We start from the raw sequence: 19,537 nt of genomic DNA, 5'->3' as shown, positions 1-19,537 counted from the left end.
TTAACATTTCAAATATCCCAACAACAAAAAAATCCTACAACAGAAAAGCTAAAACTTATAGCATATCATTCTCATTTCTCATTTAGTTTGTTCAAACCATGGTCTCTAAGGCCAGTGTTGGGTCAAAATAATCACATCAATGTTTAAAGTTTCAAATAGTAACTCTTAGAGAAAAGTTCTTTCAAAACCTTTTCAGAAACCACAATGGGAAAACTCCTCAAAATGATATGATGAAATTTTTTAAAGTTTTACAGAGGTGAACACAGTTTTTTAATTCATGAAGACGAATACAGAAAAACACATATATAACGAACCTCCAAGACCAGCAAAAAACGGTTCACTAAATAAATAACAATCTCCGTTATACCTAATAATTTTTTTTTGGTATTTTCCTTTCATAGGAGAATGAATATCATTTTGCAGCAAATGTGAAATTTGTTATAAGCATGTTCACTATAACTGTCTATAAGCATGGTTTACTGTAAGTGTGTAACAATAGTAAAAAGATGACGCTGTGAATAATTTTTCCCATTTTAAAAGTATCCCACTGCACCTGCTCAGCATGCATTAAGCTGCTGTGTATTTTTCAACAAGTATTGTAAATTCTTGTTATAACTGAAAATTATAACTCTCATTAGACTATCAATATCTATGTCAGATAAGTTGAAAAACTATATTATTCCACAGCTCATACAACCTCTTATACAGGCTTTAAACTAGTTTTGGATCATTACTAAATTTGAATCACTTTCTTCATTACAACTTTTGTACTTGTTTCTTAAATATACAGTGCTCCCTCTATATATCTATCATGGAGTAAGTATTATTAAATCATATACTGCCAATATTTTGACACCTTCACATAAATGTAAACCATAATTTTTCTATAAATTTTGTATCAGTGCTCATCATTTTATAGTTGAATTTTGGTCTATAACCAACAAGACAGTTTTGTGGTTTGGAACTGGCAGTGTGATATTACATATATACTGCAATGCACGCAAATAGGTATTAATTCAAATTTAAAAATTAAATATAAATATTAATGAGAATAAATTTAAATTTTAAAAACCTACAACACTCCTGATGTTTCTTATAGCATGGACTTTCAATCATTTTGTTTTAAGTTTATAATTGAAAATATTCACAGTGATCATTTAGTCTGCAATCATTGAATTTTTAAAAGAACTAGTCAAAAGCCTCTAATTCAATGAATTAAGGGGGAGGGCATTAAAGTGTAAAGATTTGATGACATTGGACAATTTACAGCTTTTGTCTTCAAATGAAACAAATCTCTTATGCAATTTTATGTAGTAGTTAAGGCTATACAGACGGTCCGGGACCATGGGTATCATTAGCATGGACAATATAGCTCAGTGGTTAGGGCACCTGATTAGTTAATGCAGGGGTCTCGGGTTCAATTCCCAGTCCATGGATATTATTAGCCTGGATCACATAGCTCAGTGGTTAGAGCACCTGATTAGTAATGCAGGGGTCCCGGGTTCAACCCTCCTGTAGAACAGTTGGTGCCCCTACTCTGCAGGTTGTCCTGCAAGGGGCAAAAAGAATATGGGTTGCAAGTCTTCAAGATCGAAGACAAATTAAAGGAGGGAGAAATGTAATAGTTAGGGCTGTACGGACTGTGAATATCGGCCTGGATATCGCAGTGGTTAGAGCAACACCTGACTAGTAATGCAGGCGTTCCAGGTTTGATTCCCTGTCCAGCCAAATGTCTCCTCCTTTCCTAGATAAGATCTACATCTCTAATATTAAATAAACTAGTTATGAAGGGCTAGACAAGGTAAACCGCCGACTTACGTTTGTTACTTTTACTACAGATCACACAAACCTTCACTTTTAATTGAAGTGCCACTTTTCATTGGCGAACTTGTTGCAGATCTTCGTTTTTCAGCCATAATTTAATCGCTAATAAAATTGGTAAACATTAAATATATCTGCCTAGTTTTAACTTCACGTTTTCAACCATGCCGAAAGTGGACTGAAGTCCGACTATTTTTTAAAGTTTGCTTCATCCGTTGCATATCATATGTAAACCTTGCTCCCAATATTGCAAAGTTTGTTGTGGAAAGTGTCAGCGATAACTGCGAACAATCGATATTTTTTTCTGTGGTCGTAAAATTCCGGAAGTAAACCAAACAACAGCTTACAAATGACACAGGATATTATTCCGCTGCATAAATAATAATGTCGAGTGATTACCTGATAAAGTTGTGAATTATTTTATTCCTATTCATTTTGTAATTAATGCGTTATTTATTTCGATTCTCGATCAATAAATTCGACAGATACATTTGGCCAAACGCCACATTTCAAGTGCTTGTATCCATACGCATTTTCGACCATTATCATCCACCGGTAGTAGGACCACACCACCTCAGTTTATTTCATTTGTTGCCAGCTCACTAAGTAACCATGGATGAAGAATATGATGTGATCGTTCTTGGAACGGGACTCAAGGTGAAGTTCAATATTACAAATTTAGCAACTGTTAATATTAAAACCTCAAATCAGACAAGAGTATAAATAGTGCAGAATGACATATTTTGATGTTAATCATGCACGGGGCAGTTCGTACCACCGCAATAATCCAAGTTTTCCTCATTTACGAGTAATTCAATACCTGACAAGGAAGTTGTTAACTCATAATATGTTAAAAACTTTCTATAAGCCATTATTTGACATATTGAAGATGGCACATGCCTAAACTGAGTTAAAGAACTGTCAAAACGCCCCTTAATTTATCTCTTGATATTGATTTCTAAATCATAAGTTGATAATCACTTTATTTACTGATTTCCACATAATCATAAGTCACAGTAAATGTGTAGATATCCACTAGATGATTTCTGTACTGATGTTGGAGATGTATTGAATTGAAATTTCATTCTATTAACTGAATAATTTGAATATTGGCAATTGAACTGATCTGACTGCTACATTTCTCCCCCTTTTAAATATCTGTTCTTCCAAATACGATTGGGCTCTTTCCTGGCAAACATTGTCACATTTGAAGTAATGGTATGGGAGAAATTTAAGTGGACTAGACCAGGATTCAAACCCATGACCCCCTGTATTCAATTTATAGTCTTTCAGTAGCTGACCAGACTGCTACATTACAATATGGAAAATCTAATATCTATTTTTAAAGACTCAAATTTTAAGTTCCCACCATTAAAATTGACCTGAACCGAAATAAAATTCAATAAGAGACAGATTGACAAATTCAGCCAAGGTTGTCAATTAGACATAGGAGATCAAATGTGTTGATAGCAATTAACTACAAGCTTCTATAATTTCCCTTTTATATTTTGCAAAGATATTTTCAAAGGTTTTTTTTATGATGAAGCTATGATTACCTAATCAGTCATATATTCCTAATAAAATGTTGTAAAAAAAAATAACTGCAACTTTCCAAAGAGAAATTGACAACGATTCAAGCTCTAATGGTAGTTTGCATGTCAATTTCATGATTTGTTCAAATTTCTCCAATCTATAGACACTGATTATTTTAGCCTCCTTCCCCTCCAGAATTGGTTATGACATTCACATGATTGTGGTCTATCTCTTTTATAAGTGAACATCCGTGGTACACATGAGGGTTTCACATTATGTCCTGATATTCCTGTGTCAGCATATTCAGATTCTCATTTAGTTCACTGTTTTCAATCAGAAAACTCGTATTACTTTTACATTATGTCTTTTGTTATGGATGATTTGCCATCTTCACAGCGAAGGCAGAAACTCCTAAGACACCAGGTAGTGAAAGAAAATGTCCTAGTTCATTGAAGTTAGAACACTGTGTCACGGAGAATTAGGAAGAAAATTTCATTAGTGAAACAAAGATACAGTTATAACTTTGCAAAGGACCAACGTCTGAACAATGTAATTGAATGGGCACTGAACTTTCTAATTGAGACAGATTGTTTGAAATCCAATGTCAGGCAGGTGCATTAGACATTCCCCGATTTGATGGAAACCTTGTTTAGGCCAAAATAAGTCATGTTTGTTTCTGGTTTCCTGACCCTACCTACTTTTTTTTACTGCCAACCCTAAAATTTTTATTGACAGTGTATAGTAATAAAAATCTGCAATTTTCTAACTGGAATTTTTTTCCTTTTCGCATTTGAGTTTTTCTAATTTACATTTGGACTACTATTGATCTTCAAAATGTTTGAAAAGTAATTTGTAATGTATGTAGGCATGTACTCAAAGTCTGTCAAAAATAAAATGTTTTACCTACCTACCATACCTAATGTTTTGGGGAGTGAAATAGGAAACACACAAATATTTTATTTTGGCCTTATTTCATGTGCATCCATAGTGCAGTTTCTTTGTTTATAGCACCTATGTAGACCTTGGTCACTCCAGGTAAATCTGTTTGGTTTAGGTCCCACCTACTGTTTGAATTTTTGCTCCAATTGCATCTTCAGAAATTCTCCACTGAATGGACTGTGAGATGTGTATAATACAATGAAGACCTTGTTGTCTATATCCAAATTAACTTTTATTTCCTCGTCTGATTTTTTTGTGTGTGCATTATATGCCATTATGAAATGAAATCGAACTTCAGTCTACATGTCATCACCAGTATTAATTGATGTCAGTGTTTCAATTGAATACGAAACAAATGACAAGTTGATACCAGGGTTGTTGGGTTTTTTTAAGTCTTGATTTCAAGGACCTGGGCCTTTCCAATTGGAAAAATAGCAACATTTGCATGAAATTGGGGGGGAAATGATCCATGGATAAAAAAAAAAAGTATGGAGAAAACCAAACCAGTGCATGAAGGAATAATTGGAATCCACGACTTACATTTTGGTCAAAGCTTACCTCATTGAATAAGCAGAGACCCCAGAAAATTAGGTTTACATAACAATTTTGAAGTAAAAATTGTAATCTGTGGACCTATGAGGATTTATGAACAATAAGGCTACCTGTTTTGATTGTTTGGGAATTTTAAAGCAGAAATTGGGGGAAATACCTGCTATTTAGCATTGGGAATGGGGCCTTATTTTGGCCCCCTACAGACCATGAAAAAAAATCTCTGGATACCCTCCCCCCTCAGAAATGTTCATGTGTTGGAGTTTGACTATCTGTATTAAAACTGAACTCTTATATTTAGGAATACATTATGAGTAGGATGATGTCAGTGTGTTGGAATTTGACTATCTGTATTAAAACTGAACTCTGTTATATTTAGGAATACATTATGAGTAGGATGATGTCAGTGTGTTGGAGTTTGACTATCCGTATTAAAACTGTTGAACTATATTATAGGAATGCATTCTGAGTGGAATGATGTCGGTGAGTGGTAAGAAGGTTCTACACATCGACAGGAACAAGTACTACGGAGGAGATATTGCTTCCATAACACCATTGGAGGATGTAAGTATATGCACAATATTGTGAAGAGGAAGCACAATATGAAATCTAAAAATTCAGTTCCCACTTTATGCACATTATACATCCCATTAATTTCCGACATTAGAGAATAATGAGTGTGTGAAATCATGGAATCTTTTTTTTTTTTTCTCATCTGGTGCATTTTATAATAAGGCTTGTTAAAATTTATCATGGGCAGTGTCCAAGTATACACAAAAGGCTAGGCAGTTTGTAAGGAACACCGGGTGACAAGTATTGGTCACAAGAATGTTTTCAATTCTGAAGTCACCCACCTGCATCAAAATGTAAATTTACTGACTATTTACTAAATATGGTGGATCATAGATTAATCACTCTCTTAAAATTAACTATTAATGAGAGATGTCAGGAATGTGTCGTATTATTGTTTAGAAAGCATACAGCTACACTGCATCAGTATTACAAGTAGATCAGTAATCTAAATCAGAATTGCGTCTTCTGGGGATCCGGATTAGAATAGATCCTCAGTACCCCTTGCTTGTCGTAAGAGGCGACTAAATGGGGTGGTCCTTTGGACAGAACTGCAACAAAACCGAGGTCCCATGTCACAGCAGGTATGGCACAATAAAGATCCCTCCTTGCTTAAAGGCTGTAAGCGTTGAACATAGGCGTAAATTTTGCAGCCCTTCACCAGCAATGGTAACGTGTCCATATGAGTGCAAAACTCTGGAGAGGAACATTAAACAATATAAAACCAATCAATAAATAAAAATTACAAACTCGACTGCCAGGTCATTATAGATGTCCATGTTATTTGTTATTGTGACAAACTCGACTGCCAGGTCATTATAGATGTCCATGTTATTTCTTATTGTGACAAATTCGACTGCCAGGTCATTATAGATGTCCATGTTATTTCTTATTGTGACAAACTCGACTGCCAGGTCATTATAGATGTCCATGTTATTTCTTATGGTGTCTTTTGTATAGTTCTTCTCCATGTATGGAATGAAAATGCCAGAGGACAAGTATGGACGAGGCAGAGATTGGAGCGTGGACTTGATTCCAAAGTTCTTGATGGCTAATGGTAAATAATTGGTCCTCCCTTCCCCCCATGGGGTCACTTATAAGTAGGCTAAATGTGAATCCATGGAATAAGTGTTAATGTCGGCTGAAGTCAAACTCCCTTGATGTCCATGTTATGTAAATGAGAATTGATTCTCAAAGTTGATATGAAGTTCTTCTTCAATTTAACACTTTATTGGGGAGGTTGTTTTTGAATTTCTTTTATTATTTTGATCAGATTCGTTGTGTCTCTTAAATATTACAATTTTTATTGAATTTGGTTTTTTAAAAAAAAAAGAAGAAAATGTTTTTAATTAAAATATTTTGATTGTGTAACAGGTCAGCTGGTGAAATATTTTGATTGTTTGTGTAACAGGTCAGCTGGTGAAATATTTTGATTATTTGTGTTTATATTTTGATTGTTTGTGTAACAGGTCAGCTGGTGAAATATTTTGATTGTTTGTGTAACAGGTCAGCTGGTGAAGCTCCTGATTTACACAGGTGTGACTCGTTACCTGGAGTTCAAGTGTCTGGAAGGAAGCTACGTGTGTAAAGGAAACAAAGTCTACAAGATGCCTGCTGACGAGAAAGAGGCTCTCACTACAAGTATGTTAAACACCAAAAGTGTCTACAATGTGTACATAGCATTATCATGATTAATATACTGAAAAAGTTATTGTAAATCAGCTGATTTTCATTATAAACTGATTTTGAAAATAGGTCCATGAATTCTTTCATCATTGAAAATAAACCTCTTATGTCGTTTTTGTATTGTTTTATTTTTTACACCCCCCCCCCCCCCCCCCCCCCCCCCCCCCCCCCCCCCCCCATCTAGGGCGGGGATACGGTGGTGGTTTTCTTGTCAGTTAATTTTAAGTTGAGACTAAAGATTGATTTCTTATATGTACTATGCTCCACAGAATGTGCTGGTCAAATGAAAACCTTTTTGGCTTAAGGATATGCCACAAGGAGGTGGGGGGGGGGGGGGGGGGGGGTCCAAAGATGAAATTGAAACGTGCAAGAAGAATCTTTAAAGATATAGATGATTTTATGCATTCAGTCTTCATGCAAATTACCATGTGATTAAAATGACTTACTAACATAAACCAAACATACTAAACAGTTATTCCCGATATATATGGCATATTATGTACAGTGTTATGTTGGTTTCTTTCTTTTTTTCTCTCTCTAGATAGTGAATTGGTCCAGTTTCGAATTAGCCTATGTAAAATTAGAACAAAATTGCCAAAAATATAATGAAGACAAGTTTTTTTCCTGGACAGAATGTATACTTTTGTGATGTATAAAATATCCGTACATGCATAACACGTATGTATCTTGTGAATTTTAGATTTAATGGGCATTTTTGAAAAGAGAAGGTTCAGAAAACTGATGATGTACATCAATGACTTTAACTTGGAAGACCCCAAAAGTTGGCAGGGAATCGACCCGAAACAGAACACGGCGGAGGATCTGTATAATAAGTTTGGTGTGGATAAGAACACCATTGATGTGACAGGACATGCTTTGGCTCTACACCTTAATGATGCGTAAGACTTCATTCTTTTACAGATATATTGGTGAATATAGACTATATTTTTACTGGTAATGCATCAGCTACTTAATGCTCCCTCTCTTTTCAGTTATCTCAAACAGCCCTGCTTGGAGTTCATCCTGCGGGTAAAGCTGTACCAGGACTCTATACAGAGATATGGAAAGTCCCCATTCCTGTACCCCCTGTATGGATTAGGGGAATTGCCTCAGGGTTTTGCTAGGTACAAATATTTTTACAAATTTTGAAACAGAGGTTTTTTCAGGACTCGGTTTACCAAGTTCATTTTCAGCAATTGGATTTTTGCAGTTCACATGAATTCAAATGGCTTTACAAACTTCAATTTTGATTGTCATATGATAAAACCTACATGTATATCTGTAAATCTGTTGACTTGATGTTAATGAAATAGAGAAGGAAAAAAAGAATTGGATATTACAAATTACGTTTTTAATGAAACAAAATGCCAGGGACTTGATTTGCCAAATATTCAAATATTCCCCACTTCAAAATTACACAACATACGGTAGTCCTCTGGTAATGCTTTACTGTGTTTCTTCTAAAGATTGAGTGCAATATACGGGGGAACTTATATGTTGGACCGCCCCGACGTCACAGTTGTGTACGAGGATGGCAAAGTTGTTGGAGTGAAGGCACAGGGCGAGACTGCCAAGTGCAAAAAGGTCATTTGTGATCCTTCTTATGCAAAGGACAAATGTAAACATGCAGGAAAGGTTTGTATTACAAGGTTTTTCTCATAACATGCAATTGTGTAAACCCCCTTCATACACTGGTTAGAAATAATTTTGGACATACAGGATATCCTTTAAAGGTCAGGGCTGTTCCATTAAAACATATGAGGTACCCGAGGACGGCAATTTAAAAAAAATCTATGGGTGCTTGTCATTGGTAGAAAATTGCATATATGGTGGGTGCCTACTGCCAGAAAACTGCATCTGTGGGTGGTTGTTTTGATAAAATCTTTATTTTTTACCGAAACTGAGAGGAATGCAACAAGAGAAGGGAAGGGTTGAAAGTAGAATGTGAAACAAACGCCGTTTTCTGTCTTCATTTTATCTCGGTTGATGAGGTTCCGCGATCTGGTTATTGTTTCCAGTTTGACTCTAAAATTATAGCGACCAGAAATTAGGATTATCTCCCTTGTCCAAAATGGAAAACGAAACTTGCTCGTGGTCCATTGAAACGGATTTTGATTTTTTCTAGCTGCAATAATGTAGCCCTGTCCAATTTTTTTTTATTCTGACGTTTTCGGGATGAGGCTACAATTCCATAGGATCTCCGTAATGGTGCAAAATAATTTTATGAATAACCGATAATAAACTCTGCACTGTGTATTAGTCCCAAATGTTGTTTACAAATTACACCAAAAGGAGTACCAACTTTGTGCTCGGGCATGTCTAATAAAGGTGTTTTTCATTAAATATAATGTACAGCATGCAAAATTCTTCGTCTGCTCCGCCATGCTTGTTATCGGGAAATCTCGTAGGTGGATCTAATGAAAAAGCTAAACATTGACAATCGGCGCGAAAATGTAGTTACTTGAGCCACTTCGACAAAGAAAGGAAAATCATATTGTTGCAGAAAGAATTTACACTCTGCTGTTCGGTTTTTAACTTGATATTAAATTCAAACCTTTTCAATACCGACGAAATAGCTTTCGCCTCCATACTTGTCCATTGATGTAAATACTACTTTATATGACATATGCAAATGACTTGACAATTGGAAGTTGAAACTTCAGTACACCAAACATGGCGCACATATATGAATCGAGAAATTGGAATTTATCGAAATTGTTGAAAATGGTAGAATAGAGCCTCACAAATCTTAAGTTGCAGGTTGTAAATTTATATATTGACTAAGAAACAGAATATCATTTTATTTACATAAAGAGACATTTTCTTGTTTTTTAATACTCAAAATACTAGTCAATTTTAAAACTTTTAATAGTTGTTTTTGAACATTTACAATACTAGACTTTTTATGAACAGGTAGACTTATAAAATTAATTTAGTCCATCATGTTTGAGAAAGACAGTCTTGATAAAATGAATTGATGGTTCTATGATCAAGCTTCATTGATGGCCAGTTATTTGAATGGTGATGACACCCAAGATACTCTTCTCTTTACTATCATGCTTGGGAACATCTGAAAATAGACCTCTATTCAGGGGTTATAAATAGTCATTCATACATATTGAATTTAAAGAAAAAGTGTATTTCACATTTATTTCACTTCTATGGGTGGTGCTGCACTATCTAAAATTGCTTCTGTGAGTGGTCCCTCATTACATTTTTATGCTTCTATGGGTGGTTACCCAAATTTTAAAGTGCCTTCCCCGGGTACCTCATATGTTTTAATGGAACAGCCCTCATAGGAAACAGTATTGAACTTGAAATTTTTTTATACACAGAAAATAATTCAACATAAATGAGTAATACATTTACATTTTTCGCACTACATCACCGGGTTAGTACTGTTGATTGGACTTACACATAAGAGGTAAAGCTTTCATATTTAGCATGTGTATTCCTTGTGGCAAGACCTAATGACCTTAACATTGACCTTTGCCCTACTTATAGAAAATTCGAATATAAGCCATATCTTTTCAAATTGTAAGAGGTACTGTTCTTACATTAAGCATGTGCATTTTTTGTGAGAAGACCTTTCCAATGATACCAGATTTGTTGACCTTGACCATTGACCTAGTTTGTAGAAATTTTCTTTAAAAACTACAATGTCTTTCAGTTCCACTTTGTTGTTCAGTGCTTCACAAACACATGTTGGTCAAACTTTTTTTTACTCCTTCAACACACAGATATTGTTTTATAAAAAACAGAAAAATCAAACATTGGATCACGAAGACAGACCGTAAAGGAAGTAAATAAATTCTGTGTACATTAGTGATGAACACACACACGTACCCTACCTACATTTTACCTGCGTTTCAATTGGTGACGCTCCGCAAGTTACATGTACCTTCACGAGTGTATTACATTGACAACGTTATGCAGAGTACTTGTAGCAATATAATGAAGGAAAATTAACACTGAACCTATCAAAATTATTTTTATGTTAGTATATATATGCGAAAATATTTTTCTGCTACAGGTATACATGTACATGAATTCCATCAAAACACTGTATATTAGAAATTGACCCAGTATCAGATTGTTGACTACAATATCATTTCTTACAGTGGAAAAGTGTCGATCTCATGTGCAGACTTTATTGTAGGTGATGAGAGCAATCTGCATTTTGTAATGTTTTTTTATCTCTGTGCACATCTCTTGTGTAGACATTGTTGTATGTGTTGAGAGCAATCTGCATTTTGAATCACCCTGTACCCAACACCAATGACATGTGTAGACTTTTTTGTAGGTGGTGAGAGCGATCTGCATTTTGAATCACCCTGTACCCAACACCAATGACATGAAATCCGCTCAGATCATTATGCCTCAGCACCAGGTCAACAGAAATTGGGGTAAGCTGACATCTCTGTAATATATTATACAATTTTTATCACATGTTTACTCCTTCTATACTGTGGATATCATCCATTACATAAATTCTAATTATTACACTATGTTTTCCTACGCCATTTGCCACAAACAAACATCAATTTTACAGTTTGCTTACAGAATGTCGGAGTGAAGCAAAGTTCCCCACAAGACAGTAACAGAAATAAATAACCGGGGAAGGGGGGGGGGGGTGTTAACATGTGATAAAAAGAATCTCCCATGGTATGTGTTTGTGATTGATATTCAACGAGTTCTGTGTTTTCTTTCCCCTCACCAAGGCTCAGGGATAGAAAACACACAACTCGTTGAATATAAATCATATCAAACCATGGGAGATCCTCTATAGATGTACATAATATGTATGTATTATATGGCAGATTCAGTTCAAACAACTTCTCTCCAATATACAAATTTACATGTAATAAACTTCCTGATAGTTGTTTGTCACAATCTTTACTGCATGTAATAGTTTACAGCTCGGTATCCCTGTGTGGTTAGATAAAGTAGACTTTAACCATACATTTTAACAAATTAAAATTTTATATTCTATATGCTTTTTAATAGATATTTACATAAGTGTGATATCACATGAACACATGGTAGTGGGCAAAGGTTTCTGGTTGGCTATTGTCAGTACTACTGTGGAAACAGACAACCCAGAGGCGGAGCTACAGCCTGGCCTTGACCTGTTGGGACCAATTGAACAAAAGTGAGTGTCTTCTGAATGTAATGGACATTGTTTTCGGAACTGGGCTTCACTTTTAACATGCATCAATCGACCCGTTTTATTTCCTTTTCAAAAAAAAAATCTGCTTGTTTGCAATTCAAAATGAAAAGTTGGGGAAAAAACTAAGTTTAAAATTCATGAGTTTTATGAGAAATGCAATATCGTAATATCGATTACCAAGACGCACAACCTAACATCCAAAAACAACGTTTGATAGATAAGTTTATTCCAATTTTGGGCCCAGAGGGCATAACAGTAAGACAGTTTATAAAGAAGGAAATTAAAAAAAGAAAGAAAGTTTACAACATTAACTACAGGTTACATAGACTGCAAACTGCATGTGGATGCAGCATGTTGGGGAAACAAGTACATACACTGTACATATATGAATTACTAATCATGTATATATACAAGTAAATGGATAGTATCAGTATTATACCAATATATGAATAATAAACCATCATGATTTTTGCAGTTTTAAAGCATCACTTCTTTTTCTGAAAGTTTGCACTAAATATTCACTCAATTTGATAATTACTAGTTTGTCTTCATTAATCATCAACCAAGTAAAGAAGTAGGTACAGTTTCTACAGTCATCTGGCCCAAAATATTGATGATTTCACTTGGAGCTCAAATCCTTGCATTCAATTAAGGAATAGTTTAGCAAACCCAAAATTCACTCAGTTTGATCAGCAAAATGATTTGTGTCATATGACGAGAGCTTGAAGTTGGCATAAAATTGCAAAAATGCTTTTTTCAATGAAAATATCCACAAATTCAGGTGGTTTTCCTTTTAGAAAACATACAGCGCATGCGTCGAGCAAATTCATATTGAAACATGTTTTTCATCTCAAAATAATACACAATATATATCATTTTCATTTTGCTCGACAAATGCGCACATCTTTTCCTGAGCAATAATTTGTATGATATTTGACAGTTTTCAGGGTTATTTTGAGAAAAAGGCGGGAAATGTCTTATTCATGATGTCATAATGCTATCCATTTAGGACTATCATTCTGATTTTGTTGACATAGTATACCTGGCATTTATTTTACTTTCTTAAAACGCTGATTAAGGTTAATTCCAGACACATTTTATAGAGAGAAATTTTTTGGGCCTTTTTATGTATACAACCGTACCTTGTTCTTTGTCCTTATTTGTTAGATACATGTAGATAAAAAATTTGTTGAGCTTGTATATACCATTAAAAAACATATTTCTCTCTTCAACATAGAATGGACAATCAGTAAGGAAATGAAATTCATCTTCTACCCAATTAAGGTTACATAATTCACATATTCTTTTGTTTCTTTCTAAAGAAATCTTCTGGCCAGAATTGGTGTTTGTAAATTCATATCTTTCTCTTTCAATTTGAAGGTCATGTGCACCAATTCGAAATCTACATAGAGTTTTTCTCAATTCTAGGGATTCTAAAAATAAATAACTTTCCATAGTAAAGTTTACTTTATACGAAAAATATGTTGTGAGTTTTCCTGATTTCTGACCCTCTTCATGTCGTTTTGACCAGTAAAGTAAAAATTGTTTCCGTACCTGATTCTTCATTTGTTTTTTGAAAAATGAGAATTTGAGATTTTTACAATTGGGTACCAAAATGCCCATTTTTTCCTTAAATAATTAATGTTTTTGTACCAACAATTTATATTATATGAATTCAGAATGATATTCTCTGTATAAGCACTGTATAACAGGGATGATTCTGGGCAATCCTCAAGTCTATGCCAATATAGTAAAATACTTTGGATTACAGAGCAGAACATAAGATATCTACCCAATTCAGAGATTATTGCAATATTAGTACTTCTTTTACCGGCACCCAGTAGATGTTTACAAAACTTAATATTGTTTGTGTAGTATGTGTAGTCATTCTATCAATGTTTATGTGTTAAAATTGCATCACAGGTTGTGTAATATTGGAAGATATTTCAAATCATTAGCCTTTTTGGCTCACCTAAGCTGAAAGTTCAAAAGTAAACTTTTCTGGTGAAGGTTTTTCTGTAGTTTGTCTGAGTGATAAATTTTCACATTTTTTAATATCTTCTCACGAACTGTTGGACGAATTAAGTCTAAACTTACCACAAAGCACCTTATGGCATGGGCCATGCCTCCCTCCAAGGGTAGATAAGTCAGAAAAAGTGCAATTAGGGTGGCGTGCTTTAAGTCTTCTTGTCAAAAAAGAGTGAACAAGAAAAACTAAAAACTTGTGTAAAAGCTTCTTTTCAATTTTGTTCACATCATGTCAGGATGGAGCTACAATTATTGCCTTTTCTGTTACATGTATGGAGATTTTCCATTCATAACTTCATGCAAATGCCATACTTCCTTTCTATTTTATTTGATATGTATGCAGCTGGGCTTTTGCACCTTGTTGCATATTAGATACTTGAGATCTTAAGTGAGGCCCTGAGTGAACTCTGTTCCTTACAAAGATACAGTGTAGAGGAGATCTAAATTAATTGTTTTGTTTCTTATCCAACAGGTTTGTGTCTGTTAGTGATATGATGGAACCCATAGATAATGGAAAGGACTCCCAGGTATCAATTCTCTCTCTCGTTCTCTCTCTCTCTCTCTCTCTCTCATAAAGTTAGGTAACAGAAGTACTCCCACCATTCTGTATGAAGAGTATGTATAGGAGAGTACACAAATACGTCTTTACGGTTCAAAAATAAAACAATAATGGGAACAATTGGACTTTTTGTTGTCTTTCAGATTTTCATCACAAAATCCTATGATGCAACTTCTCATTTCGAAACAACCTGTATAGACGTGTTGGAAACTTATAAAAGGGCCACTGGTGAAGACTTTGATTTCTCCAAGATCAAGATCCCCGATGAAGAGGAGACAAACTAGTGCTCCTGTCGAAATTTGGCACAGTGCCAAACTGGTGTATGTGTTCGTTTTGAATGGACATTTGGCAGTGTACTTTTTCGTTTCTTCTTTCTTAAATTATGGACAAAAGCATGAATATTTGCCAACACTTGAACTTAACAAACACCCAGCATGAAAAATTTATCATTCCAAGTTATGGGCAGACAGGCAATAATGGACTGACTTTGTACAGAGGTCATTAAGTGTCAAAAGGTCAGAAAACATCAACAATAATGAGAGGGATTTGGGTGTCGTATGATGGTGGTGTGTAGTTAATGATAGCAAAGCTTATTGTCAAGAGTATCATTAAGTTGCTTGCTTAATAAAGTGGACAGTGAACGTGAAATTGGAGCAAGGTAATTAGATAGAACATATTTTTTTTTATTGTTTCTGAGGCTTTTAAACTGAATAGACATGTGCATTAAATGTGATTTTTTTTTAATGCCTGATTTTCATCAAAGATTATTACGTTGAGAGTTGTGATGTAAACCTGCAAGGTTTTGCAATATTGTTGAATCTTTACAAAACAAAATCCACAAGAATTTTATCACACGCGTGATTTAGTGTAAAGTCAAATGCTTACAAAATATGGGTATCTTGTACATTCAGTATTTACGTCTTGTTCATCAGAACTAGAAATTCAATGTTGTACGCTCTTCTCAAATATTGTTAACCATTTGTTGCACTTCAAAGAGATTAATATTGAAGCCATTTCGTCCAGCAATTTTGCCTGGTGCACTTGTAAAGTTTATCAGCTTTGACAAAAGCATGTTATTTGGGCAAATAAATTGTTTTAAAAGTACCATGAAATCATGTTATACATGCAATTTTCATATATTTGTTCATACCTAACCAATATACTTGTGACATTTTATAAAAATGAAATGTTTTTGTGGTAAATTATCAATACACTGTATGTGCTGTAAGGAGCAGTTTATGTGTAATTTGGTATTATAGTGGAACACATTGGTATATGCTTGTTTAAGTCTCCTAGTCAGTATATTAAAGGTATGTAAAGACTTTCTTGTACTGAGACACGATTATTTAATATGAATAAATGTATGATCATAAATTGTTCCTCCCATATTGAAAAATAACAGAATGACTTGTGATTGAGGTGTTCAGATGACCCTGATCTCGGGTGGCTGACAATCTGATTAAAACCAGATCTTCAATCCGCTCCTCTATTCTCCATGTCGCGACATGGAGAATAGAGGAGCGGATTGAAGATCTGGTTTTAATCAGATTGGGGTGGCTGAGAGATGTATCTGTTATCGTCCTTACCAGACAGTCATCGTGGAAAGGGTGTATAGAATTGCTGGTATAAGGCTTCAGGATATACATGTATAGAATGACTGGTATAAGGCTTCAGGATATGTAGAATGACTGGTATAAGGCTTCAGGCCTACTTTGACATAGTCAGTCTCCCAGATGATGATGCATTTGTAGAAAAGTTGATGACGCAAGCGAGACAGATGTCCGTCTTGGGTAGTGAGGAAGGAGTGAACCATTGATCGGGTACCCCTGTAAGGACTTAATGAATGATTTGCAAGGTCTAACTTTATAGGTCATGTCCAAGAATTCAGACTGAATTTTTTGTGCACACACCCTTTAGATGTAACAATTATTTTGGCAATAGCTGAATTATGAAGAACATGGAGCATTTGTGAGGATATTCATTGATGCAATGCAAAATTCCATATTTTATCACGACTTATTAATGATATGATGGGAAAAGACAAACTAATTAAAATCAAATCTTCTCTAACCATGCCTTCTCCAATGTAACGGTTAGAGAAGATCTGATTTTAATTGGTTTGATGGGAAGGGCAACTGTTGTCAGCCAATCGCAGGTCATCGAACTGTGCATCTTCACAGGAAGTTAATGAAAGTTCACATGGCTTGGCATAATGGCAATGACCAGTATAAATTTAGTCAGACATTGGATTTATAACGATTTAATGGAATGCTGTTAAATATATATATTTATATTCACCAATCAAGGGCCCTGGGGCATATATACAATTTTAACAATAAAAACATGATACAATATACACATTGTACCATATACATACACGTTAAGGGTTTGTACATTGACATAGGTACTGAATTCTCATCACAATACTGATTGAAAATATGCTGTACAACAAGGGTGCTATATGGGAAGTAAAGTAAAACAATATTATAAAATGTTGTCACAAACACAGAGGGTACCAAGGGACTGTGCCAAGTCAATCGGATTGGTAGTCTTGTACACCCAAGTATTCGAGACAGCTTATTTATAGATGTGTTTATTTGAAAGTGACAAAGATTAAATTATACATACAAATATAGTTGTACAACCCTTAGTATTCTATATTCCTGGTTTTAAAATCATTTTACTGATTTGTTTAATTGAGTATTTGTGTATTTTCATTTGTCATTCCACGTGTCATAATGGCTGTAAATGCGTGGTGTTGTGGTCTGTTAAAGTGCCCAATCACCTCCGACTTCAGCACTTACGGTTTCTGTTAGGGTTACCTCTCCCTTAGCCTTTCTCATAAATGGGTATCCACAAGGCAGCAGAGCTATTTGACCCATAGCTGGGACAAGGCTGATGAGTGCTAGGGCATATCCACACGCCGGTGGGCCTACACACTGCATCTCTGGGGCCCTTTGCTGCTCCGAGATCCCCTTTCAATTTAGCCTGAGAGACTAGATTCCAGTTGACGTGCATTGCCACGGGAAGGCATTGAAAGGAGTCTTGGTAGTGTAGAGGCTTTGTACTGGCAAGGCAAGATTTACGCACTCGACTCACCATTTCACCTACAAGTAAGCTAGCCAGCGGCAGCAGTAGATCTACAATTTTGATCCCCGCCACACTAGACGCATTTCACTACCCTGTGGTAAGACACCAACACACATTTGTCATGAGCCAGATCAACTTTTGATCATTATTCATGTTACAAAAGTTCTTACAGCAGTTATTCACCAATTACATGATAGTATGGATTTTTTTCAGGATATAAGTTGAATAATGACACAAGATTTAATTATTTAGAATGGTTGAGATTTAATTATTTAGAATGGTTGAGATTTAATTATTTAGAATGGTTGAGATTTACTTATTTAGAATGGTTGAGATTTAATTATTTAGAATGGTTGAGATTTACTTAAACATTTCTGACATTGGGAAGATTTCCTCCATTTAAATTTTTTGTTGTTGAAATAGTAAGGAGGTTTTCAGAATCTGGGTCCAAAACAGATAGTGGAAAATCGATGGAAAAAAGTAGGTTTGTAGAAGGGGGAGGGGGCTGGCCCTCCCACTTAATTTTGACAATGACCATTATTTGTTTTTGTAATGTAAATAAAAGATGTATTGGATGAATCCCATGGGGATCTGGGTTAGAATAGGTCCTCGGTACCCCCTTGCATGTCGTAAGAGGCGACTAAATGGGGCGGTCCTTCGGATGAGACCGCAAAAACCGAGGTCCCGTGTCACAGTAGGTGTGGCACGATAAAGATCCGTCCCTGCTCAATGGCAATAAGCGCCAAGCATAGGCCTAAATTTTGCAGCCCTTCACCGGCAGTGGTGACGTCTCCATATAAGTGAAATATTTTCGAGCTGGACATTAAACAATAGTCAATCAATCAATGTATTGGGTTACTGGCACCCCCTCCCTACCCCCGCTATTGTTAATAGTAGTAATGAATATAAAGCTTGCATGAAAGTCGTAAACATAAATAGATTATATGAGCATAAAGACTTGACATAGACGAACTTCTCCCATACGATTTAAGAAAATGAGGTTGGGGGAAAACTTTTTTTTGGGAGGCAGTCGCAGTAGAATTTGCTTGTCAAGAATATTTGAGAAGCCAACATTACCCCCCCCCCCCTTTTTTTTTTGAAAAAAATACAGGTGACTCTCGATAACTCGAAGTTCAAGGGACCATGATAAAACTTCGAGAAATCGAAAGTACGAAATTCGGAAATTGCACAGATCATGCAGCTTCAATTTATTATTCGGGAACAAATAATACAAAATTTCAATATCTGACAACCGAGCCCCTGTGGTTATAACGCAAATTTTTCGCGAATAAACGTTGTAACTTTCGCGTTACAACGTAAAAACTACGCGTTATAACGCGAAATCTTTACGATATATATAGATTTTGCATATAAACAGGAAACGTTAACGACAAACAGGAATCGATAAATTGGGGTTTATGCATACGTTTCGTGTTTATAAGCAAAATTCACGCTTTATAAAGAAAAGTTTTCGCGTAAGAAAGTGTATTTTTGCGGGTTTTTTTTTTAAAGCTATGAAAATGAGCTCATGCAGTGGACTTTTGTACTAATTATACTTGCGAACGGGCCACATGTCTATCAAGTGTACTGAA

The 19,537-nt window shown here is 35.2% G+C and overlaps 2 protein-coding genes across 3 annotated transcripts in view; one reads left to right on the top strand and one right to left on the bottom strand.

Annotated features, from left to right (window-relative positions):
- LOC125653819 (E3 ubiquitin-protein ligase RNF123-like) overlaps positions 1 to 2,175 on the bottom strand; it is a 35,599-nt gene extending 33,424 nt beyond the window's left edge. For both annotated transcript variants that reach the window (XM_056143564.1, XM_056143565.1), the window contains exon 1: positions 1,850 to 2,175. In XM_056143564.1, the coding sequence (XP_055999539.1) occupies positions 1,850 to 1,916 (67 nt within the window). In that variant the 5' untranslated portion in view covers positions 1,917 to 2,175. The remainder of the gene's footprint in view (positions 1 to 1,849) is intronic.
- A 110-nt stretch (positions 2,176 to 2,285) lies between these two features.
- LOC125653843 (rab GDP dissociation inhibitor beta-like) lies at positions 2,286 to 16,229 on the top strand. Its single transcript, XM_048883515.2, has 11 exons — positions 2,286 to 2,478; positions 5,299 to 5,406; positions 6,373 to 6,469; positions 6,919 to 7,053; positions 7,799 to 7,997; positions 8,091 to 8,222; positions 8,565 to 8,733; positions 11,402 to 11,504; positions 12,106 to 12,250; positions 14,769 to 14,823; positions 14,999 to 16,229. The coding sequence occupies exons 1-11, from the start codon at positions 2,434 to 2,436 to the stop codon at positions 15,137 to 15,139; spliced, it is 1,329 nt and encodes a 442-aa protein (XP_048739472.1). The 5' UTR covers positions 2,286 to 2,433; the 3' UTR covers positions 15,140 to 16,229.
- The last annotated feature ends 3,308 nt before the right edge of the window (positions 16,230 to 19,537 follow it).

The sequence above is a fragment of the Ostrea edulis genome, chromosome 7 (genome assembly GCF_947568905.1).
Source record: "Ostrea edulis chromosome 7, xbOstEdul1.1, whole genome shotgun sequence".
Classification (NCBI taxonomy): domain Eukaryota; kingdom Metazoa; phylum Mollusca; class Bivalvia; order Ostreida; family Ostreidae; genus Ostrea; species Ostrea edulis.
Note: the sequence above shows the minus strand (reverse complement) of the source record. Positions and strands in the feature narration are given on the sequence as shown.